We start from the raw sequence: 26,778 nt of genomic DNA on the forward strand, positions 1-26,778 counted from the left end.
AGGAATTTCTTCTGAGGGTTGTAAATCTATGGAATTTTCTGCCCCAGAGAGCTGTGGAGGGTGGGTCATTGAATATATTTAAGGCAGAGATAGAGAGATTTTTGAGCGATAAGGGAATAAAGGGTTACGGGGAGCGGGCAGGGAAGTAGAGCTGAGGCCATGATCAGATATTAAATGGCGGAGCAGGCTCAAGGGGCCAGGTGGCCTACTCCTGCTCCTATTTCTTATGTTCAATCCTGTCAAATCAACGTATACCACAGATTGACTAGTTGTTTGAAGCTTTAAATCTTTAACAAATTTCTCATATTGCATATATATATATAATTACTGTCATCCATACCTGAATGGTGGAAAATCTAGTCTCTCTTTCAACTATGAACAAATAATAGCAGTTTATGACTCGTATAAGACTTGGTTGAGAATAGAGTCCAGAAAAAACACAGCCTGAAAAAATTTGACTACTGGCATGAACTATAGCAAAAGTCAATGCACTGAGGAATTGACGACCTTACAGAAAATACAGATACGGAGTGAAGCATAGCAGCCTGGTGATCCGCAAAGCTAGAAGAATGGGATAAATTAATTGAACTTATACTAATTATTTAAATGCAAAAAGGTAAGGAGATCACATCACTAGTTATGCTTTAGTACTTTGGTAATCCTGCAGACTTGATCATATTGGTGATGAAATTGTAGCTGCCATCTCTAGCCAAGTCCCCAGAGGTGAAAAGTTGTATTTTGATGATCTGGTTTTCACATCGTTTGAATCAGCTGTTAGAACACAATTTATTGTTAAATTTTATCTACTGTTATTGAAAATTAGATGCAAATTCAGCTACACATTGAATATTTTAAGTATTTAAGCATTTCTTAAACCACCCCTACACATTTTCTCCCCTCAAATCATATCACTCATTCATGTTTAGAATCCTGTGTTTTCAAAGCCAGATTTTATTACATTTAGAACAGCAACAATTAATCAAATAAGAATGTTGGTGTGTCAGAATATCAAAGGTAAATAAATATTTATTTGATGGATTAAATTACAGTACAGTTTGATTGCATAAAGTTCCGTTTCTGAAAAATGGTGGCAAAAAATGCTTTTTCTCAAGGCAGAGATAATATAAATTGCAAGAAATTGGAAATTGATTAAAGGTAAAGTTACACGACAACTGAAGTGTCTGTTTTGCTGCAGTTTTAGTGCGCCTGCATGCTGAACACCAGAGCGCAACAGAATGAAACTCTTTGGAGGACAGCATCTCATTCCATTGCACCCTGGTGTCGGGTTGGACCCAGACTCCAGATTGAGGCTGTATTTACACTTAACCTACAGCATTGGTGCAAAATGGTTTCACCCTGGGAGAGTGTCTAACTTTGTTTGACCCTGATTTACACGACAAGTTTAGCACGGTGTGTAGCTGAAGCACCAGTGCTAAATTTGTAGTCTAAATACTCCTTTGGTGCAAACTCTGACATCCTATTTGGTTCAGTTGTTTACTTGGGAATCACTTATTTATGTGGTGAACTTGGTTTATTGCTGCTATTGTAAATGTATTAATCGAGTTTATCAAAAATTGTAGATTATTTATGCCGAAGTGTTGCTATCAGGATCTAAAATTATGTTTTATGTTGCATAAATTTAAAGTTGTGATGATTTTATGTTAGACTCTTTTGGGAATGTTTTTATTTTCAGTACATTGTTTTTCAGTGCAAGTTGATTCATAATAGGAAACAGTTACTTAGGTGTCTGGTGTTGCTTTATAGGAGATTTGTATTGTTGGCCTGATAATTTCAAGAGTGTGTATGTGTACTGAAGCATGTAGATTTCCAAATGGGTTAACATACGCTATATTCTCAAGATTGTGGAAAATGGAAGCCTGTATGGAAAATTTAGAATTTGAGCTCAATATTGGGCTTCATATTTAATGTAAATGTCATTACTGTGGAAAATTGATTTTGACAACTGGCAGAAAGGAACGAGCCTTTATCTTTGTTATTGTTGGGGAAATAGATTCAGTTGTCAGTGCTTGATTTTCATAAGGAATTAAAATTACAGTTGTAGATTTTTGAAAGTTTTCCATTTTTTTTAAGTTAATTTAATTATTTTCCTTTAACTTACTGAACAGAGTCAAGTATCTACTTAATATTATAGTGTTTGATAATCACTTGCAGTTATATTGGATGTGATGACATCTGTATTAATTACTGACTTCCAAGATGGTATAGTGTAATACTTCAGTGCTTGGACTATGCTTTTAATTGTGCTGTTACAGAAAATTAGTCATGTTCATATTAATGATTACTTTTTAAAATTAAAAATGTCAACTATGACAATAGAGTGCTTCGTGGTCCTAATCTGATCTACTTGGACAACTGTTTTACATTTCACTTTATGTAATGCAAATTAATATCATTCCTTATGAATGATCAAACCTTATGTTTGTTTAGGGACACAAAATCTTAATTTGTAGGTTTTGAACTTATGACTGTATCCACAAAAAAATGTGGAGGTACATTCCTGGTTGACATGCTATCCCTGCCATCGTGATGCGAGGTTGTTGACCTCTGCTTTGGGAACACGAAGGATAAGTATTTGCATTATACTTGCTTATTGTAGGGAATTAAAATAATTAAATTGCTGGTCATTAAAGGTTAGGGTTAACAAGTGATTTCATGTTTCCCTTGGTACAGAATAAGCATGGCTGTTGACACTTGCTTGCTGTGATATATAAACAAATTGACAATTATGATCAGCTGTGATTGCTTTGTTTCTTATCTGTTGCACACATTCTTTAGAGTACCAGGAAACAATGCAGCTGGATTCAGCCAGCATGGTCCATTGGGGTCAAGCTGGGATTTGTTCCTCACCTGACAAATTACCGTAGTTGATAGGATGATTAGTCTCTGCAGCTGCAGAAAATTTAACAATTTGAATTCTGGCTGCTATTAGATCTTGGGTTATTGCAAAACAATTGACAGAATGAGAAAAGGCTTTATGGTCTGTGAAATTCATTTTAAGTGTTTGAAATTACCATTTGGATTCTTTTGTTTTACATTTAAAAAAAACAGACAAAAAACACTTAAGTAGATTGAATTCTCAAATATGATGTATGTATCAAATTAAAGCAGCTTTTTGTATACATACGGGTGACCAGCTTTTTATTTAGGTGTGTATAAAAATGCATTATACCAAGAAATTCAAAATCCACAACTGAATTATTTCTTGGAATATTTCATGTGCAATTTTCTGGCTGAAGTCTTTTCCTCCAGTTATCCTTCCTTACTCAATGCAGGGATGGTTTTACGGGTGGCAATAGTAGCCACTCTCCAATACCTTGTCATCCATCGACAATGAGTGTCGTCAGTCTTTGGGGATTGTCAAAGCTGAGCCTGATCCTGTCGTCACCTTTGTTTATAAAAGCATGCCACCAGGAGTGGGGACATTGACTGATTTCTCTCTTCCTTATCCTCGGAATGCAGAGGTGAATTATATACCCACTATTTCTTCTGGCTTAGGTCAGCTAACTCTGTTTAGGCGAATGATTAAACTTGGAATCTTTTCAGGTCTGCTTTGATCAATACCATGGCAGATGGCATATGGTATCACATATAAACAAGATTTGAGAGTTTAACACTAGTTTGTCGCAATCTATATACTTAGTGATTGGAACCCATACACGAGTAAGCTTTAGCAAATAGTCAAAAGTATCATCAGTTTAAAATGTTAATATTTAAAAATAACTAACAGTTTGTGTATATTTGAACCAACTAATGTTGATAAGGTCAAAAGAATTCAATTGTAGGATGTACAGGGCATTACATTACAGACCATTACGGATCCATTACAGACCCAATCCACATCTGGACCGGGGTCAAACAGGGCTGCGTCATTGCTCCAACCCTCTCTTCAATCATCCTCGCTGGCATGCTCCATCTCAGTCAACAAGCTCCCCGCTGGAGTGGAACTAAACTACAGAACCAGTGGGAAGCTGTTTAACCTACGCCGCCTCCAGGCCAGGTCCAAGATCACCCCAACCTCTGTCGTTGAGCTACAGTACGCGGACGACGCCTGCGTCTGCGCACATTCTGAGGCTGAACTCCAGGATATAGTCGATGTGTTCACCAAGGCATATGAAAGCATGGGCCTTACGCTTAACATCCGCAAGACAAAGGTCCTCCACCAGCCTGTCCTCGCCGCACAGCACTGACCCCCAGTCACCAAGATTCACAGCACGGCCCTCGACGACGTGGACCATTTCCCATACCTCGGGAGCCTCTTGTCAACAAAAGCAGACATTGCTTCTGAGATTCAACACCGCCTCCAGTGCGCCAGTGCAGCCTTCGGCCACCTGAGGAAGAGTGTGTTCGAAGACAGACCCTCAAATCTACCACCAAGGTCTACAGGGCTGTAGTAATATCCGCCCTCCTGTATGGATCAGAGGCTTGGGTGATGTACAGAAGACACCTCAAGTCGCTGGAGATATATCACCAACAATATCTCCGCAAGATCCTGCAAATCCCCTGGGAGGACAGGCGTACCAACATCAGTGTCCTCGTCCAGGCTAACATCCCCAGCATTGAAGCACTGACCACACTCGATCATCTTCGCTGGGCAGGCCACATGATTTGCACGCCAGGCACAAGACTCCCTAAGCAAATGCTTTATGCGGAGCTCCTTCATGGCAAACGAGCCAAAGGTGGTCAGCGGAAACTTTTTACAAGGACACTCTCAAAGCCTCCCTGGTAAAGTGCGACATCAGCACTGACACCTGGGAGTCCCTGGCCGAAGACCGCCCTAGGTGGAGAAAGTGCATCCGGGAGGGCGTTGAGCTCCTCGAATCTCAACGTCGCAAGCGTGAAGCGGTCAAGCACAGGCAGCGGAAGGAGCATGTGGCAAACCAATCCCACCCCTCCCTTCCCTTGGCGAATGTCTGTCCCACCTGTGACAGAGTCTGTGGCTCTCATATTGGACTGTTCAGCCACCAAAGAACTCACTTCAGGAGTGGAAGCAAGGGACTGCATATGATGATGATGTACAGGACATTTTAATCCAACAGAACCAAATTAAAATCAGCATTGTTAGTCATTAACTTTGTATTTGTGTATATTTATATTGTTAGGCATGGTAATTCCTCTAAAGAAATCTCCCTCAATATCATGAATAAAAAAAGAAAGAAAGAAAAAATCTTGTGTTGATTATAACCTATACTAATTTAAAAAAAATTGATGTTGCCTTCAAACATTTTATTAAGTTAAAGGTACTATATAATTTATTGCCATCAATAAAGACTGTATATGCACACAGTTTATTGTTGGGATTAGGTAAAGACATTAGTTTTAAATTCATGCCAGAATTATTTGCCTATTTTATTCTTCAAATTCCTTTGAACAAATTCTACTTTTTTGTATTGTACTCCCAAATTTTTTGCAGCTATGATAAACTTTAAGAAACTTTGCTGACCATTTCTCAAGAATTACATTATTGAAAGTGCCAGTCATAAATCTAGCTAGATGGGAACCCATAATAGAATATAAACCTCCCTTGTGGTACAAATTATGTTATCAGGTTTGTCCTTGTAGCAAGTAGTCTTGCGTAAATAGGGCAGGTTGTAGGGGTGCTAGGTTGTGGGATCTAGCATCTGTTTCCTGATGCTATTTGCATAAAAAAAAGCATTAGGAAAATAAATTTGGCAACCAAATGTGACCGAAGGGAATTTAGCATTGTACCAAATGGTCTAATATTAATTTTGCACGTGCACTTACCTAGCGAGCTATCCCTAGTTCTCAAACATTTCATTTAAAAAAGCAGACTGTGTACCGCAATCATCACTTGTAGCTGTTAGGAATTCAGGTCTGCCGTAGATACTTTTTAGAGTTAAATGGTATTAATTGCTCATGTAAGTGGTCTGAATGTCTTTCTTTTGTGGGAGTTGACTCTCTGCCTTTTATCTGCTTGTACAATAGTATAACCCAAGGTCTAATCTAAACGCGATATTCATCTTTTGCATATGTACTGCTTCAATCTCTCCTGAAAGCAGGCTGAGCAAATACATGGCGAGACTACAAGATACGAATCATTAAGCTGCTTTGTTTCACAGTAAGATGACTGTATAGAACAGTTGTTATGATCAGACTTCCTAATTCAATCTGCACAATTTATTTCTTCACAGTGCGACAAAATAAAGAACAGTCCATGTTACCCCACAAAGAAGTAGATCTTATTTGACTGAAACAAAAGATGGCTTCTAACTATCCTTCAGCATTTCTAACCACTTTGCCTCAATGAAAGCCATCACAACTTTCCTGTTTTTAAAAAGCTTCTCTGCCTGTTGTTTTTCTCTTTTTCTTTACAGGCAGAAAAATAGATCAAAGACTTTCCAGTACAATGGGTGTGAGGTGTTTCTCATTTACCAAACACAGTTTACTGCTTATTTACATTGTCAGGAAACAACAGTAAATCTAACTCTAACAAATTAACTACCTCTCAAAAAAAGGCTGCAGACCCCCCTTTTTTAAACATACGTAACTGCATTATGCTTTTAAACACTTTAAAGTAAATCTTTTTCCCAATCCTTTCTATGCAAAATGTCCAAAGGATTCTGAAATGTGACAATAGGCATGGACGCTAATTGTGGCATGGTGTCCGCAGAGCTGGCTTTAGATAATAACGCAAGTAATCCTCACACATCCTACAGGTTACAGTCCTGATTTTAGAGTAGACAACCAAGTGGAAAAAGAACACTTGTGCATTAAATGTGTCCTCACAGAATATAGAAGACTAAATGAAACTAAAACTCATTCATGTGATTTTACAGTGAGAAAAATTGTGTGTTGTGCTTTTGATGGACATAATGTGGAATTTTTGCTGGGGAGTTAACTAAGGAAGATGAAATAAAATAAAATCTCCAATAGAGAATGACAAAAACACAAAATGCTGGAAATATTCAGCAGGACAGGCAGCATCTGTGGAGCGAGAGAAACAGAGTAAACGTTTCAGGTCGATGACCTTTCGTTTCTCTCTCCTCAGATGCTGTCTGACTTGCTGAGTATTTACAACATTTTCTGTTTTATTTCAGATTTCCAGCATCCGCAGTATTGCTTTTTGTGTGAGAATCATAGGCGGTCCCATGTATCGAGGATGACTTGCTTCTACGCCAAAAAGGGAATGAGTTCACAAGTTTTTCAATGAAGGACCTAATATTCCAGGTCCCGAACTACATTCTGAAGGGTGGAAGATGCCTGTGCATGGATTTTTTTTTTTAACGTGTGGTGGCCATTGCACACCAGCCACCACACGGGCTTGACAGAGCTAGGTCTTGGTCCAGTGGCAAGGATTAACCAGGACGACTGGAGACCAGCTGTGCTGCACGGACCTAGTGCGCACACATATCGCAGTGTGGGCTGGCCCGTGCTGTCCCTGGGCCCTCGCCTCTTCTGGGTCCCGAACTCATGCCTCTCCTGGGCCCCGATTCACTAAAATACACACGACTGACTGTCGGCATACTGATTTCAGTGCCACTTAGCTGTAGATAGAATGGAGGGAGGGGGGCGGGGAAGAAGAGAAATACAACTTCTACGAACCATTGCATTTGCATAAATAAAAACCTCATTTTTTTATGAATGTAGCAATGTGCTGGATGGGAAACCATAATTGCAATCATTGACTGGTTGAAACCTTCCTTATAGGCACAAAGAAATGTAACTGTCTTATGTATTTTTTGTGTATGTAGTAGAAAGGTGTTTGGTTGTGTCCAGTAGAAATATCCACAGGTTGCTTAATGGAAGTGACTTCTTATAAACTATTACATGTATTTAAGTCAAAAACCATGCTTTTCTGAATTTGTAACACATACATCTAATGATTCATTAATTACTAATATGTAGAAGAGTTTAATACATTGCATTCCTGCTGATGCCAATACTACTTTTAAAAAAGGGCTATTTGATAGTTGGAGATTTCTGATTATGTGGGGGTTAAGTTGGGATGTGCAGCGCCCAATTTTCAGCCACTGCGGCCTCCTCAGGCCCCAAAATAGTGGTCAGGAAGGGTGCGCACACTTATGACCAGAAGTGTGCTGCCTGCCATATTCGGTAAGGACAAACAAGAGGCATTCTTTATCCACACCTGAAGCATATACAAATAAGTGGCCTAACCCCTGCTACAATATTGGTTTGCCCTGAGCAGCCAGCACCAATGCCAGGAGAAACACCTCCTAAACATCCTTTACATCAAAAAAAAGCTAAGTACTTACTACAGTCACCATCCCGATCATCACAGCTCTCGGCCTTGAGATCCCTGACCTCCAGATCCTGGGCCCATCCTCTGATACATCCATCTTCCCACCCCCTCTCCCTCCCCTCCCTACTTTCCCCCTCTTCCCCCCCCCCCCCCCGACTTCCAATACTTCTCTGACCCCTGAGACCCTGATTACTCTTGTCTTGGTTCCTGATGTTTCCCCAACACCTGAGGCTCCGGCCACCAATTTCAATCTCTTGACCCCTGATGCCTCTCATTCTGAGTTAACTGAGTCCACAAACCCAACTCCATCACTTACCTGTGGGCCACTAGCGAGCGACTCAAACCTGCAGCACTTAGTTGTCTATCATCCTCCTGCAGCGCTGTCTTCAGTGTAATGAGGTCTGAGGCCCAATATCCGTGGCTCCTTGGAATCCACCATTTGTGTGCGGGGGGGAAGGGGGATGGTCAGTATCTTGGTTATGTAACTTTTTACACTCAGAACTTGACAATGTATTCAAGTTTATTTTTATATGGATTTATCGAACAAAAACACGAAGGCAGAATATTATCTGAATAGCGGCAGATTAGGAAAAGAGGAGGTGCAACGAGATCTATGTGTCATGGTACATCAATCATTGAAAGTTGGCATGCAGGTACAGCAGATGTTGAAGAAGGCAAATGGTATGTTGGCTTTCATAGCTAGGGGTTTTGTGTATAGGAGCAGGGAGATCTTAAAGTAGTTGTACAGGGCCTTGGTGAGGCCACACCTGGAATATTTTCAGTTTTGGTCTTCTAATCTGAGGAAGGAAGTTCTTGCTATTGAGGGAGTGCAGCGAAGATTCACCAGACTGATTCCTGGGATGGCTGGACTGACATATGAGGAGAGACTGGATCGACTGGGCCTGTATTCACTGGAGTTTAGAAGTTTGAGAGGGGATCTCATAGAAACATATAAAATTCTGACAGGACTGGACAGGTTAGATACATGAAGAATGTTCCCGATGTTGGGGAAGTCCAGAACTAGGGGACACAGTCTAAGGATAAGGGGTAAGCCATTTAGAACTGAGATGAAGAGAAACTTCTTCACTCAGAGAGTTATTAACCTGTGGAATTCCCTACCGCAGTTCATTGGATATATTCAAAAGGGCGTTAGATGTGGCCGTTATGGCTAAAGGGATCAAGGGGTATGGAGAGAAAGTAGAAAAGGGGTACTGAGGTGAATGATCTGCCATGATCTTATTGAATGGTGGTGCAGGCTCGAAGGGCTGAATGGCCTACTCCTGCACCTATTTTCTATGTTTCAATATTCTTATCACCTTTACTCACTCATGAAAGAAATAATGAGTAAAGTCAAAGCAGCTCCATAAGTTTAATATTGCAATTGTTTGAAGATGAATTTCAAACTGGCACTGTTACACGTGAAATCACTTGCACATATGCAAAAGACGTTTCCTTTTTCATCCCAAGCACTGCTTTAACTCAGCAATTTTTAACTAAAGTAAATCAGTCAATTCTTGAACACTTCTGCCATATCCAAGGAGGCTCTTCCAGCACCTCTTGCACTACTGGACAGAATACAAGAAAACGATTGTTTTATTAGGGATCCCATCTCTCCTTTAGCCTTTATCCTATCTGTCACTTCTATCACTGTGTGTCTTCCTCTTCCTCTTGCATGTGTGCTATCTCTCACTCTCACTCACTCTCTCACACAATCTCTCAATCTTTCTTGTCTGTTTTATTGACAGGTATTACCATGCTCAGTGCTCCTCTGAACTTGTTCCTTATAAACACCCCATAAATCTCATCAAACGGCCTACTACTCAAACTCCGTCTTTCTACAGAACCCAAACATTTTGTAATGCTTTACCTTTCTCAGCTTAATGTCACTAATCATTGATGTATCTTGTTTTCCTCTTGCTCTTTGCAGCCTTGGTATTCAGTATTATGGGCCTTACCCCTTTCACCTTGCTTTCTAAATAAAATACGTGCTGGAGAGAGGCAGCTGAAGTGAATTAATGGAGCTAATTATTGTACCATCTGAGCTTGTTTTAATCCCCATTAAAATTGTAATTTTGGCTAAAGTGAAAGCAAATAGGGAACAGCCTCATAACTAACACTAGCTTTTATCCTGAGTTGTCGGGTCAATTTGCTTGTGAAAATATTTTTTCACATTAGACATGCCCATCACTTCCTTGTAATGTTGAAAATGTTCATTCTGTTTTTCAGATGTGAGAGGTCCGCCCACACATAGAATATCTTGTGGAAAATCACACTATGAACGTGCAATATGGAACACCAAATTTTGTGTTGTCACAGATGGTCAATTATTGTTGCTGGATAAAGAGGAGGTACGTGAAAGTTTATTTTTTAATTTTATTTATTTTGCCATTTGAAATGGGGATGATGAGCACTCATTGGGTGAAGACGTTGAGCTATACGGCCCAGGAAGATCGCAGACTGAAATCTTGGTCTGAGGTGAATTATCTGATCATAGCTGGGGCAAGTGTTGGATACGACAACTGAATTCTGTTCTCAGGCCAGGGAGGGAAAGACAGGCTTCCAGTGATCGCTGCTGAAAAATACATGTATGTGGATGTTGGATGAGGACAGATTCTCACCATAAAGCCCCGTGTAGTGTTTTGGTACCACAGGAATAATCAGATGCTACTTATGAAAGGATCAGACACTTTATTTTGCACTGCATGACGCAAACAGAATGTGTAAACCCATTTGATCTTTTTCGTGTCATCTCTTCTTTTCCCAGAACTCCCCACACAACCTGCGCATGCTCACTACTATACAGAGTATAGCAGAGCAGGTCTCCAGTTGTTCTGGTTAACCCTTGCCACTGGATAAAGGCCTAGCTCTGTCAAGCCTGTGTGGTGGCTGCTATGCAACGGTAACCACACGTTAAAAAAATCCACGCACAGGCATCTTCCACCCTTCAGTTGGAGTTCAGGATTGAAATATCGGGTCCTTCATTGAAACATCCGTGAACCCATGTGGAAGCAAGTCATCCTCGTTCGAGGGACCGCCTATGATGATGACAACAATCCACATTCCATAAGGTTGAAAAACCTGCTGACACTTGCTGACTGGACCTGAATGTGAACAATGACTGTGGGTGAGGTGCTGGAGGACCACTGGTAGCAGTGCAACTGCATTTCAATTAGAATCAATACCTTCAGGAGAGTGGTGGGGAAAATGGGATAGTTAGTGCAGAAGGGGATTTAACATAATGACATGCTTGCCTATTTTCCAATAAATGTGAATTGAGGCAGAATGTCACGTTTGCTGTCTCAGGGACATGAAAGGTTAACAGTTATAAAAGGTGAGCCCATAGCCCTATACTGCGGACCCTATTCCCACTAAACTGCTGATCACCCAACTTTGCTTCCTGGCCCAATGTTAGCTGATATTATTAACGGTTCTCTCTCTTCGGGTACTGTCCCCCCTCTCCTGCCATCACCCCTTTCCTCAAAAAAAAAACAATGCTTGACCTCTCTGTCCTGGAAATCTACCGCCCCATTTCCAACCTTCTTTTCCTATCCAAAGTCCCAAATCTGTGCCCATCTTTCCCAGAACTCCAAGTTTGACACCCTCCAATCAGGTTTCCGCCCCATCACAGTACCGAAACGGCTCTTATCAGTCACAAATGACATCCTATGTGACTGTGACTGTGACCGTGACCATGGTAAGCTATCCCTCCTTGTCCTTCTTGACCTGTCTGCAGCCTTAGACAGAGTTGACCACACCATCCTCCTCAATGCCTCTCCACCGTCAACCAGCTACGTGGGACGGCATGCGCCTGGTTCCATTTTTATCTATCCAGTCATAGCCAGAGAATCATCTGCAATAGCTTCTCTTCCCGCCCGCACCGTTAACCTCAGGTGTCCTCCAAGGATCTGTGCTTGGCCCCCTCCTATTTCTCATCTACATGTTGCCCCTCAGTGCCATCATCCAAAAACACCGCGTCAGTTCCAATGTACACTGATGACGCCCAGCTCTACCTCAACAGCACCTCTCTCCACCCCTCCGCTGTCTCTAAATTGTCAGACTGCTTGTCCGACATTCAGTACTGGATGAGCAGAAATTTCCTCCAACTAAATATTGAGAGGACTGAAGCCATTGTCTTCAATGAACCAGACTGTTCGCAACCATGGTATTGTATTTAACCCTGAGATGTGCTTCTGACCACATATCAATGTCATGACTGAGACCTCATATTTCGACCTCCGTAAGACCGGCCGACACCGCCCCTGCCTCAGATCATCGACTGCTGAAACCCTTTGCCTTTGTTACCTCTAGACTTGACTATTCCGCTCTTCTCTTAGGTGGTCTCTCGTATCGAGGAAGACTTGCTTCCACCAAAAAGGGATGAGTTCACAGATGTTTCAATGAAGGACTAATATTCCAGGTCTCAAACTGCATATTGAAGGGTGGAAGATGCCTGTGCGTGGATTTTTTTTTAACATCATGTGGCCGTTGCACACCAGCCACCACACGGGCTTGACGGATCTAGGTCTTGGTCCAGTGGCAAGGATTAACCAAGATGACTGGAGACCAGCTCTGCTGCATAGGCCTAGTGCGCGCACGTATTGCCGTGTGGGCTGGCCAGTGCTGCCCCTGGGCCCTCATCTCTTCTGGGCCCCGAGCATGTCGCTCTATAATCTCTTGCTGCTCCTTCGCCCTGACCTCGCAGCTCCAGCAATACCTGCCCACGCTCCAAACGGGGACCTGGATTTTGGTGACTTCCAATCCAGTCGCCCTCTTCACAGCCATTGCCCTCCCGGACCGGCTCGCAATCTATTCCAATGTACACCTGGCCAGCCTCCTATCTTCCACCTTCCATAAATTTAAGTTTATCCAAAACTCTCCTGCCCATATCCTAACTCGCATCAAGTCCTGTTCACCCATCATCCCTGTGCTCGCTGACCTACATTGGCTTCTGGTTAAACAACTACTCGGTATTAAAATTCTCATCCTTGTTTCCAAATCCATCTATGTCCTCATCCCTCCTTATCTCTAACCTCCTCCAACCTTACAATCCTTCGAAATTTCTGCGCTCCTCCAATTCTGGCCTCTTGCGCATCCCTGATTTTAATCGCTCCACCATTGGCGGCCGTGCCTTCAGCTGCCGAGGCCCACAGCTCTGGAATTCCCTCCCTAATCCTCGCTGCCTTTTTACCACTCTTTGCTCCTTTTAAGACGCTTCTTGAAACCTACCTCTTTGACACTGCTTTTGGTCATCTGCCCTAATATCAAACAGCAAGTTATTATTTAAATGGAGAAAGATTGCCAAGTGCCGCAGTACAGCGGGACCTGGGGGTACTTGTGCATGAAACACAAAAGAATATTATGCAGGTACAGCAAGTAATCAGGAAGGCCAATGGTATCTTGGCCTTTATTGCAAAGGGGATGGAGAATAAAAGCAGGGAAGTCTTGCTGCAGCTATACAATGTATTGGTGAGGCCACACCTGGAATACTGCGTGCAGTTTTGGTCTACATATTTACGAAAGGATATACTTGCTTCAGAGAAGGTTCACTAGGGTGCTTCTGGGGATGAGTGGGTTGACTTATGAGGAAAGGACTTCTACTCATTGGAATTCAGAAGAATGAGAGGTGATCTTATCGAAACGTATAAGATTATGAGGGGACTTGACAAGGTGGATGCAGAGAGGATGCTTCCACTGATGGGGGAGACTAGAACCAGAGGGCATGATCTTAGAAGAAGGGGCCGCCCATTTAAAACAGAGATGAGGAGGTATTTCTTCTCTCAGTAAATCTGTGGAATTTGCTGCCTCGGAGAGATGTGGAAGCTGGGACATTGAATAAATTTAAGACAGAAATAGACAGTTTCTTAAACGATAAGGGGTTATGAGGAGCGGGCGGGAAAGTGGAGCTGAGTCCATGATCAGATCAGCCATGATCTTACTGAATGGCGGAACAGGCTCGAGGGGCCGTATTGCCGCCTCCGGTTCTTATTTCTTATGTTGTTATATCTCCTTATGTGGCTTGGTGTTAATTTTGTTTGATACTACTCGTGTGAAGTGCCTTGGGACGTTTTACTACGATAAAAGCGCTATATATATATGCAAGTTGTTGTTGTAAGCTAACACTGTTCATTGTAAATTTTATGTTGTGACACAACTCCAGTCAATATGAAATCATTTTAAGCAACTAATTATATGTGATCCTAAGTTTGAATAAAAACATAGAAACATAGAAAATAGGTGCAGGTGTAGGCCATTCGGCCCTTCGAGCCTGCACCGCCATTCAATAAGATCATGGCTGATCATTCCCTCAGTACCCATTTCCTGCTTTCTCTCCATACCCCTTGATCCCCTTAGCCGTAAGGGCCATATCTAACTCCCTCTTGAATATATCCAGTGAACTGGCATCAACAACTCTCTGCGGCAGGGAATTCCACAGGTTAACAACTCTCTGAGTGAAGAAGTTTCTCCTCATCTCAGTCCTAAATGGCCGACCCCTTATCCTAAGACTTCCCCAACATTGGAACATTGTTCCCGCATCTAACCTGTCCAGTCCCGTCAGAATCTTATACATTTCTATTAGATCCCCTCTCATCCTTCTAAACTCCAGTGAATAAAGGCCGAGTTGATACAGTCTCTCCTCATATGATAGTCCAGCCATCCCTGGAATTAGTCTGGTGAACCTTCACTGCACTCCCTCAATAGCAAGAATGTCCTTCCTCAGATTAGGAGACCAAAACTGAACACAATATTCCAGGTGAGGCCTCACTAAGGCCCTGTATAACTGCAGTAAGACCTCCCTGCTCCTAATCTCAAATCCCCTAGCTATGAAGGCCATCATACCATTTGCCTTCTTCACCGCCTGCTGTACCTGCATGCCAACTTTCAATGACTGATGAACCATGATACCCAGGTCTTGTTGCACCTCCCCTTTTCCTAATCTGCCGCCATTCAGATAATATTCTGCCTTCGTGTTTTTGCCCCCAAAATGGATAACCTCACATTTATCCACATTATACTGCATCTGCCATGCATTTGCCCACTCACCTAACCTGTCCAAGTCACCCTGCAGCCTCTTAGCGTCCTCCTCACGGCTCACACCGCCACCCAGTTTAGTGTCATCTGCAAACTTGGAGATATTATACTCGATTCCTTCATCCAAATCGTCAATGTATATTGTAAAGAGCTTGGGTGCCAGCACTAAACCCTGCGGCACTCCACTAGTCACTGCCTGCCATTCTGAAAAGGACCCGTTTACTCTGACTCTCTGCTTCCTGTCTGCCAACCAGTTCTCTATCCACGTCAGTACATTACCCCCAATACCATGTGCTTTGATTTTGCACACCAATCTCTTGTGTGGGACCTTGTCAAAAGCCTTTTGAAAGTCCAAATACACCACATCCACTGGTTCTCACTTGTCCACTCTGCTAGTTACATCCTCAAAACATTCCAGAAGATTTGTCAAGCATAAATCCATGCTGATTTGGACCGATCTTGTCACTGCTTTCCAAATGCGCTGCTATTTCATCCTTAATGATCGATTCCAACATTTTCCCCACTACTGATGTCAGGCTAACCGGTCTATAATTACCCGTTTTCTCTCCCTCCTTTTTTAAAAAGTGGTGTTACATTAGCTACCCTCCAGTCCATAGGAACTGATCCAGAGTCGATAGACTGTTGGAAAATGATCACCAATGTATCCACTATTTCTAGGGCCAATTCCTTAAGTACTCTGGGATGCAGACTATCAGGCCCCGGGGATTTATCGGCCTTCAATCCCATCAATTTCCCTAACACAATTTCCTGCCTAATAAGGATATCCTTCAGTTCCTCCTTCTCACTAGACCCACAGTCCCCTACTAGATTCGGAAAGTTATTTGTATCTTCCTTCGTGAAGACAGAACTGAAGTATTTGTTCAATTGGTCTGCCATTTCTTTGTTCCCCATTATAAATTCACCTGAATCCGACTGCAAGGGACCTATATTTGTCTTCACTAATCTTTTTCTCTTCACATATTTATAGAAGCTTTTGCAGTCAGTTTTTATGTTCCCTGCAAGCTCCCTCTCGTACTCTATTTTCCCCCTCTTAATTACCCTTAGTCCTCCTCTGTTGAATTCTAAATTTCTCCCTGTCCTCAGGTTTGTTACTTTTTGTAGCCAATTTATATGCCTTTTCCTTGATTTTAACACTATCCTTAATTTCCCTTGTTAGCCACGGTTGAGCCACCTTCCCCGTTTTATATTTACTCCAGACAGGGATGTACAATTGCTGAAGTTCATCCATGTGATCTTGAAATGTTTGCCATTGCTTATCCACCGTCAACCCTTTAAGTATCCTTTGCCAGTCTATTCTAGCCAATTCACGCCTCATACGATCGAAGTTACCTTTCCTTAAGTTTAGGACCCTAGTTTCCGAATTAACTGTGTTACTCTCCATCTTAATAAGGAATTCTACCATATTGTGGTCACTCTTCCCCAAGGGGCCTCGCACAACAAGATTGCTAATTAGTACCTTCTCATTACACATCACCCAGTCTAGGATGGCCAGCTCTCTAGTTGGTTCCTCGACATATTGGTCCAGAAAACCATCCCTAATACACTCCAGGAAATCCTCCTCCACCGCATTGCTACCAGTTTGGTTAGCCCAATCAATATGTAGATTAAAGTCACCCATGATAACTGCTGTACCTTTATTGCACACATCCCTTATTTCTTGTTTGATGCTGTCCCCAACCTCACTACTACTGTTTGATGGCCTGTGCACAACTCCCACTAGTGTTTTCTGCCCTTTGGTATTCCGCAGCTCCACCCATACCGATTCCACATCATCCAGGCTAATGTCACTCCTTACTATTGCATTATTTTCCTCTTTAACCAGCAATGCCATCCCGCCTCCTTTTCCTCTCTGCCTATCCTTCCTAAATGTTGAATACCCCTGGATGTTGAGTTCCCAGCCTTGGTCACCCTGGAGAAGTGTCTCTGTAATGCCAATTACATCATATCCGTTAACTGCTGTCTGCGCAATTAATTTGTCCACCTTATTCCGAATACTCCTCGCATTGAGGCACAGAGCCTGCAGGCTTGTTTTTTTAACACACTTTGCCCCTTTAGAATTTTGCTGTAATGTGGCCCTTTTTGATTTTTGCCTTGCGTTTATCTGCCCTTCACTTTTACTATTCTCCTTTCTATCTTTTGCTTCTGCTTCCATTTTATTTCTCTCTGTCTCCCTGCATAGGTTCCCATCCCCCTATCATATTAGTTTAACTCCTTCCCAACAGCACTAGCAAACACTCCCCTGCTGAGCTTGTGTCCAGGGGTTTGTAGTAGCTCGGCAGTATGGAAAATTTGCTGTGTACCCAAGTCTATTTTTGTTTGTTTGTCAAACAGATAATTTGCAAGCAAAATCTTGCCCTCAATGGCATTGGCTTTAACTTTGGCTTCTAAATTAGCAGGGTCAAGTTTCGTTTTAATTGGTGAATTAAATGGTATCAGCAAATTCTACTTTGTTGGTAGTTTTGTGGTGCAAAGATTTGACTGCCTTTTGGTAGTAGTGTTCTCCATGATATTATATAAGAATGTATAGCTTGGAAATGGGCCATTTGGCCCAGCTGGTGTTTATGCTCCACATCCTCCCACTGCTCTTCCACTTGTGTGGAGACCAAAACTACGAGCCATAAATATAAAAGGTAATCACTAATAAATCCAGTAGGGAATTCAGGAGAAACCTCGTTACCCAGAGCCGACTAGGCCTAAAAAAGTAAGAATTATTTTTGTGGAACAAGGAAGAGGAGGAGTGCTGTTGGCAAAGTATCGTGGGCTGTTGCCACCACCACCTCCCTTCCCCCTCCACAGTTGGTTCTAGAGGATCAACTAGTTTTATATTTTTGTGCAGTGTGGTTTGTCTGGGTGATGATATCCGAAACTGCATGACCATATAACTTTACTTGAGGTTCTTTTGGGAAATAACTCCGTATCTTGAAAAAAACAAATTGCAATTTAATTTTAATTAGTGAAATGTAGTACTGTAAAGACTTTGTGCCAATCAGCATTACGTAGATATTGCCTACATTTCTCATTAGTACTTTGATTTAAGAAGAATGGAACCTTGCTGCACTTGCAGATTGGTGGCTGCTAATCTAAAGATTAATGAGAACTATAATAAATCTGGTTACTTCTATTTTTGTTCATGTCTGTCTTTTTTTTTGGTTTATCTTTAATTGCTATTGAATGTATTGAAAGAAAAATTGATATAAAACTGGCAAAACTCACACGTTCCCGCACAGATTTCTATCCTAAATATAAGAAAACAACTTTATACAGCTGCATAATTCGCTTTTTGTTTGAAAATCAAGTAGAAACTGCAAACTAGTCGCGGAGTAGTGTGCACACATATAGATCATAATTTATTGCAGGCCTTGTTTTTCTTTGCAGCTTTTCTTCCTATTTTACCCATTTTGAATTGTTCACAGGGCAAATGACTCACTGATGGGTTAAGTTAAATGAAAGCAGAGATAAAGGGCCCAAGTTTCGGGCCGCGCCTCGAACGGCGCAGCCCCGACCTGGATGCCCGTTTTTCGCGCCACAAAGTGCGCCTTAAAAAAAACTTCCAGATTCTCCGGCTCCCTGCTGGTCCTCTTGAGCCGGACGCGGCGCAGTACGAGCTGTAGGGGGTGGAGCTAGGTCCTTGCGCTGAAAACAGTGCCGGGACCTCTGCACATGCGCACTACAGTGGGCGCGCATGTGCAGTAGCTCCAGGCGCCCAAAACTGTGTGCGAGGGGCCCGAAGCTCGCGGGCCCGAAGCTCGCAGCCCCTAGCCCTGGCCGAATGGCCTCACTGGGGCTGCGTACATAAGGCTGCCTCGCACGCCCAGCTCCTGCTTCCTCCCGACACTACTTGACTCCCGCTTCCCCCCGCCCCCGGACCGTACCAGACCGGACCGGACCTGACCTCCCTCTCCCACCACCCCCCCGACCCGACCCGCGCTTCCTTCCCCCCCACAGACCGGACCCGACCCAACCTGACCTCCCTCCCCCCGACACAAACCGACCGGCGCTCCCCCCCCCCCCCCCCCCACCCGAACCAACCCGACCTCCATCCCCCCCGACCCCACCCCACCCCTCCGGACCTGACCCGAACGGCGCTCCCGACCCTGACCCACGCTCCCCCCGACCTGACCCGCGCTCCTGACCCCGGACCCAACGCTACCTACCTGTAAATCTGGCCCTTCCCGAAGTCTTGGGCCTGTCCGGGCCTGGCCCGTACAGCCTCCTCCCCCCTTCTCCTTCCCCCTCCCTCCCTTCTCCTTTCCCCCCCCTTCTCCTTTCCCCCCCTTCTCCTTTCCCCCCTTCTCCTTTCCCCCCCTTCTCCTTTCCCCCCTTCTCCTTTCCCCCCTTCTCCTTTCCCCCTTTCTCCTTTCCCCCCCCATCTCCTTTCCCTCCTTCTCCTTTTCCCCTTCTCCTTTCCCCTTCCCCTCTTCCCCCCCCCTTCCCCTTCCTCTCTCCCCCCCCCTTCCCCTTTCCCTTTCCCCTCTCCCCTCCCTTTATCCTTCCCCCCCTTCTTCTCTTTCCCCCCTTCTCTTTCCCCCCTTCTCCTCTCCCCCCTTCTCCTCCTCCTCCCCCACCCTTCCCCTTCTCCTCCCCCCTTCTCCTCCCCTTCCCCTTCTCCTCCCCCCTTCTCCTCCCCTTCCCCTTCTCCTCCCCCCTTCCCCTTCTCCTCCCCCCTTCCTCTTCCCCTTCTCCTCCCCCTTCCCCTTTTCCTCCCCCTTCCCCTTCTCCTCTCCCCCCTTCCCCTTCTCCTCTCCCCCCTTCCCCTTCTCCTCTCCCCCCTTCCCCTTCTCCTCTCTCCCCTTCCCCTTCTCCTCTCTCCCCTTCCCCTTCTCCTCTCCCCCCTTCCCCTTCTCCTCCTCCCCCCTTCCCCTTCTCCTCCTCCCCCCCCTTCACTCCCCCCCCCCCCACCTCATCCCTCCCCCCCCCCCCCTGCCTCCCTCCCTCCCCTCCTCTCGCTGTCAGAAACACAGACACTGACAGACAGAGATTGAGAGACACACTGGTGGTGGGGGGGGGGCCATCCCAGCACGCTGTTGGAGGGCTCCCGGTGCTGCAGTCGGTAAGTAGAAAATGTTTTATTTATTGATTTAAAAAAAAATTATTTCTTATTAATTTTTTTTGATTGATTTATTGGTTGATTTATTGATGTTTTTATCATTTATTATTGATGATGACTCTTTATTTGTAAAACTGAAGTGTTTAATGTTTGTAAACTTCCCTTTAAAACCCTCCCGCCCCCCCCATTCCCGACGCCTGACTTGTAACCTACGCCTGATTTTCTAAAGTGTGGACAAGGTTTTTTCGAGCGTACAAAAATCTTCACTTACTCCATTCTAAGTTAGTTTGGAGTAAGTTTTCACTGCCGAAACTTTGAAAACAGGCGTAAGTGGCCGGACATGCCCCCTTTTGAAAAAAAATTCTGTTCCAAAGTGAAACTGTTCTAACTGACTAGAACTGGAGCAAACTAAATGCAGAGAATTTGAATTTCTAAGATACTTGGTTCTACACCAGTTGTTCCAAAAAATCAGGAGCAACTGAGGCTGAAACTTGGGCCCAAAATTGCTACCCTAAAATCCAGGTGTCATTTAAAAAATATATTTCTCGATCATAAGAAATAGGAGTAGGCCATTTGGCCCCTCGAGCCTGCGCCATCATTCAATAAGATTATGGCTGATCTGATCATGTGCTCAGCTCCACTTCCCTGCCCACTTCCCATAGCCTTCACTCCCTTATCGTTCAAAAATCTGTCTATCTCCACCTTAAATATATTCAATAACCCAGCCTTCGCAGCTCTCTACGGGGCAGCGAATTCCACAGATTTACAACCCTCTGAGAGAAGAAATGTCTCTTCATCTCAGTTTTAAATGGGTGGCCCCTTATTCTAAGATCATGCCCTCTAGTTCTAGTCTCCCCCATCAGTGGAAACATCCTCTCTGCATCCACTTTGTCAAGCCCCCTCATAATCGTATACGTTTCGATAAGATCACTTCTTCATTCTTCTGCAACATATTTTGCAACATATTTTCAAGATTGACTTAGTCCGTATCCTATACTGGCTGATTGAAATTGCTAGTTCAAGTCAGTTACATTCTTTAATCAGAATTTGCAGTTATGCCTATGTAGGGCAAATGGATAAGACTCTCGGAAGTACATTTTTATCTTTACCAAGGTTTACCAGGATCTTTTAATTGGAATTGGGATTGCTCTAATTATATTCTGGGAGAATGCATAACCCATTGTTAATTCTACAATCTGTGGTGTGCTTTCTATTTGCTGCTTGGAATGTTACCACAGGGCTGAAATTGAGGGCTTTTTTGTGCTGCATTGCAAACTGCACCAGTTTAGAAGTGCACTGATTGCCCTGAAATTTGCATTGGAACTCATTAAAATAATGAGGTATATCTGCTTGTGCAGTTTTGCCTTCACAGGGAGCAACCCAATGGAACAAGTATAATTTCTGGTCATGAAGTCCAAGTAAAAGGGATGTGTGTACTTAATACCTATAAATAGGGACAAATATTTATTTCAACTTTACAAGCATCAAAATAAGTTTCATATATTTGTGAGCCTTAGACAAGGCTGGAGGAGACTTGTCAAGCATAAATAAAGTGAAAAAAAACCCTACGTTAAGTCACAAAACTCAAACTATGAGCAAGACAATGTATGATCCAGCAGTGCTCCCTTGCCTCAGGACTGAATAAAAGTACTTGCAACTGCATAATGAGGATGTACACAAGGGTAAGAAGGGTTGCCCAATTTGGCACCTCGGCACTATCTCCAGTTAACTCAAGGGCATCATACAGCAGGTGGTAAGCAGGCTCAATACTGTGCATGCTACCTGCAGCACCTGGGATAAGATGGAGAAGGAGACAGTGCACAAAGGAATCTGGCAAAGAAACTGTACCCAGTTATGCTGTGTGTCTTGTGGATGGTCAAAAACTTGTTGTTTGCTGCAAAGTGTTGCCTGTTCCACATGTACTCCTTGTCATGTATTCAACTATCATTGTAACCCATGTATAAGCTGACCTAAGTTGTACACCTTGAGAACATTGACCACAGGGGGTGAACTTGTGGGAGACACTCCTAACCTGGACTTTCAGGTACAAAAGGGGAAGCTCCACCCACCTTCATCACTTGAGGTCTTGGCAATAAAGGTAACTGGTCACAGAGTGACCTTCTCTCAAGTATGGGCCTCGTGTGCATTTATACTGTATAGTAAGGATATATCATTGGCGACGAGAAACTGGGATTTAAACCACGCGAGCATGGCCACTAGCAGCACAGAAGAGAGGTACTGTGTTGGTGATGATTGGGATAACTTTATTGAGAGACTACAGCAAAATTTTGTCACTAAGGAATGATTGGGACAGGATTCGGCCGACCAACGTAGGGCTCATCTCCTGACGGTTTGTGGATCCAGAACGTACTCCCTGATGAAGGACCTAGTACCAGAGAAGCCGGCGGACAAGACGTTCGACGAGCTCAGTAAGTTGATTGGGGAACAGCATGCACATGGCGAGACACTGGTTTTACACGCACCGGCGGCGAGAAGGGCAAAGCATTCCAGACTTCGTGGCAGACCACTGGCGACTGGCGAGCCTATGTAAGTTCCCAGGTGCATGCAGAGCGGAGATGCGACGAGACTTTTTTATTGAGGGCATTGGGCACGCTGGGGTTTTCAGGAATCTGATTGAGACCAAAGACTTGACCTTGGAAGCGGCGGCTCTGATAGCCCAGACATTTATCTCGAGAGAGAGAGAGAGAGAGGAAGAGACCAGAATGATGTGTGACAAAAATCTTGGCTCAAATGCGGCAAACGACCAGGGAGTCAACATTGTTAACGTAGCACACAGTTCTCTCGGCAGACGAGGGCAATCGGACATGCCCCAACATGTAGTCGAACCCAAAGGGGGAATTCAACAGAGACAATGGCTAGCTGAACGGCGATTCATGCCATTGCAATGGATAATGCGGACAGTAATGGGGCCATCAACACTGTTAATGGTGCACTTAAGGACAGTTACAGAGACAGTCAGAGACGATCGACTGGTAATGGACCTTTTGTTTCCAACAACGGCTCATGCTGGAGGTGTGGAGGCAATGGTTGCAGGTATCAGCAATATACTTGCAGAAACTGCAACGACAGCGGTCACTTGGCGCGTATGTACAGGAAGCCTGCAGCCAGGTTGATGTACGAGGAGGACAGGCCTGATGTAAGCCCTACGAGACCAAATGAATACTGGGGGAAATTGCTGGAAGCTGAAGTTCAGCGAGTTCAGGTGGAGCACATATACAGTTCATATACCAGGATGCCACCGATAATGATGAAAGTGCTCCTCAATGGCATCCCAGTATTAATGGAGCTAGACACAGGGGCCAGCCAGTCCCTGATGGGTATCAAACAGTTCGAAAGGTTGTGTGTGTCCAAGGCCAGGAGGCCAAAATTATTGCCAATTGACGCACAGCTACAGACATATAAAAGGAGATCATTCTGGTGCTAAGCAGCGCCACGGTAGTCGTGACCCACAAAGATTCGGAGAACAGGTTGCCACTCTGGATTGTCCCAGGGTACGGTCCCGCACTACTGGGGAGGAGTTGGCTTGCTCTCATGAAGTGGAAATGGGGCGATCTCAATGCAATTTCTTCTGGGAGCGAGTATCATGCTCACAGGTCCTGGACAAATTTGACTCATTATTTTAGCCCGGAATCGGCACTTTCATGGGGGCCAAGATAGTGATTCACATAAACCCGGACGCCAGGCCAGTACACCACAAGGCCAGTGCGGTGCCGTATGTGATGCGGGAAAAGATAGAATGTGAATTGGACTGCCTGCTGAGGGAAGGCATCATCTCGCCAGTCGAATTCAGTGACTGGGCGAGCCTGATCGTGTCGGTGCTCAAGGCGGATGGGTCGGTCAGGATATGTGGCGATTACAAGGCCACCATCAATCGGGTGTCACTCCAAGACCATTATCCGCTACCAAGAGCGGAGGACCTCTTTGCGACGCTATCCGGTGACAAACTTTTTTCACAATTGGACCTGACCTCAGCTTACATGACCCAGGAGCTGGCGAATGAGTTGAAGAAGCTGACCACCATCACGACACACAAGGGGTTGTTCAAGTACAACAGATGTCCGTTCGGGATTCGTTCGGCCACCGCGATCTTTCAGCGAAATATGGAAAGCCTCTTCAAGTTGATTCCAAGGACAGTGGTTTTTCAAGACGACATCCTCATCACAGGTCGTGATACTGAAGAACATCTCCACAACCTGGAGGAGGTGCCACGCAGACTGGACCGGGTTGGGCTGCGACTGAAAAAGACGAAATGCGACTTTTTAGCTCCAGAGGTAGAATTCCTGGGGAGGAGGGTAGCAGCAGACGGGATCAGACCTACTGCGTCCAAAACGGAAGCGATCCAGAGAGCACCCAGACCCCGTAACACGACGGAACTGCGTTCGTTCCTGGGGCTCCTGAACTATTTTGGTAACTTTCTTCCCAAATTGAGCACGCTGTTAGAGCCGCTACACGTGCTCCTACACAAAGGTCGCGATTGGGTCTGGGGGGGGGACAGCCAGGAAAGGGCTTTTAATAGAGCACGCAATTTGTTACGCTCCAACAAACTGTTAACGTTATATGACCCGTCTAAGAAACTTGTTTTAACGTGCGATGCGTCGTCCTATGGGGTCGGGTGTGTGTTACAGCATGTGAATGCCAATGGTCAGTTACAGCCGGTAGCTTATGCCTCCAGAAGCCTGTCCCAGGCAGAAAGGGGCTACAGGATGGTAGAAAACGAAGCGCTAGCACGTTTATATGCAGTAAAAAAAAATGCACCAGTACCTGTTTGGCAGGAAATTTGAGCTGGTGACAGATCACAAACCCCTAACGTCCCTTTTGGCCCACAACAAGGCCATAAATGCGAATGCATCGGCCCGCATATAGAGGTGGGCACTCTCGTTAGCCGCCTATGACTACACAATTCGGCACAGACCGGGCACTGAAAACTGCGCCGATGCACTCAGCAGGCTCCCACTAGCCACCACTGATGCGGCAACTGAGCATGATGCTGAGATGGTCATGGCTGTTGAAGTTTTCGAAAGCGAAGGCTCACCTGTGACATCCCATCAGATTAAAGTCTGGACAAATAAAGACCCGCTGCTGTCTTTAAAAAATGTGTCCTGAATGGGGACTGGGCAGTCACGTACGGGATGTGCCCTGAGGAATTTAAACCGTTTCATAGGCGCAAGGATGAACTCTCGATTCAGGCCGATTGCCTACTGTGGGGAAACCGAGTAGTCATGCTCCAGATTGGCAGAGAGGTGTTTATCAGAGAACTTCAATGAGCACCCGGGCATTGTCATGATGAAAGCAATTGCCAGGTCACACGTTTGGTGGCCATGGATAGATGCAGACCTGGAACTTTGTGTCCGCAGGTGCAACACGTGTGCTCAGCTGGGCAACACACTCCGGGAAGTTCCCCCTTAGCCCCTGGTCCTGGCCCGCCAAGCCATGGTCACGCATCCATGTGGACAACGCAGGTCCTTTCATGGGAAAAATGTTTTTGGTTGTAATAGACGCCTATTCCAAATGGATTAAGTGTGCCATTTTAAATTCAAGCACATCCTCTGCCACGGTAGAAAGTCTATGGGCAATGTTCGTCGCCTATGGTCTATCGGATGTCTTGGTCAGCGACAATGGCCCGTGCCTCACAAGCACTGAATTCCAGGACTTAATGGCAAGCATTGGAATCAACCATGTCAGAACAGCCTCAAACGGCCAGGCGGAACGAGCAGTGCAGATAATCAAACGGGATGCTCAGAACCCAAGGGGGTTCCCTACAAAGCCGCTTATCACGCCTCCTGTTGGCCAATAGATCCCGACCACACTCGCTGACGGGTTCCACCCGCAGAACTGCTAATGAAAAGGACGCTCAAAACCAGGTTATCCCTTTTTCACCCAACTATGAAAGAAATTGTTGAGAGCAGGCGTCAGTCACAATGTGGGGTTCCCTGCCGCGGAGAGTTGTTGATGCCAGTTCATTGGATGTGTTCGGGAGGGAGTTGGATGTGGTCCTTGCGGCTGGGGGTGTGTGGAGGGGGCGTGGGGGGGAGGTGCTGGGATGGGTGATCAGCCATGATCTTGTTGAATGGCAGTGCAGGCTCGAAGAGCCAAATGGCCTACTCCTGCACCTATTTTCTATGTTTCTATGACAGGAATGCGAGGGCACGATGTAGTGATGTCAATGACCCTGTTTTTGTCCTTAATTACGCTGCAGGGCCCAAATGGCTTGCAGGCACTGTGGTTGCCAAAGAGGGGAATAGGGTTCTGGTAGTTAAACTTATCAATGGACAAATCTGCCGCAGACACGTGGATCAAACTAAAAGGAGGTTCAGCAACCCCATAGAAGAAGCAGTGGAAGAACACGACGTTGAGTTTATTCTACTACAGGTGACCGAACACCGGAACCAAGTGGAGGAGAGCCCAGTCACTGTGGGGGGCC

At 44.7% G+C, this 26,778-nt stretch overlaps 1 protein-coding gene across 3 annotated transcripts in view; it reads left to right on the forward strand.

Annotated features, from left to right (window-relative positions):
- Positions 1-26,778, forward strand: part of LOC139232434 (disabled homolog 2-interacting protein-like) — a 1,003,994-nt gene that overhangs the window by 159,176 nt on the left and 818,040 nt on the right. For all 3 annotated transcript variants that reach the window (XM_070862610.1, XM_070862602.1, XM_070862603.1), the window contains exon 2: positions 10,466-10,587. Coding sequence is in view for 2 of the 3 variants with exons in the window: in XM_070862602.1 (XP_070718703.1) it covers positions 10,466-10,587 (122 nt within the window). In the remaining variant the exon portion in view is untranslated. The remainder of the gene's footprint in view (positions 1-10,465; positions 10,588-26,778) is intronic.

Source organism: Pristiophorus japonicus, chromosome 20 (assembly GCF_044704955.1).
Source record: "Pristiophorus japonicus isolate sPriJap1 chromosome 20, sPriJap1.hap1, whole genome shotgun sequence".
Lineage (NCBI taxonomy): Eukaryota > Metazoa > Chordata > Chondrichthyes > Pristiophoridae > Pristiophorus > Pristiophorus japonicus.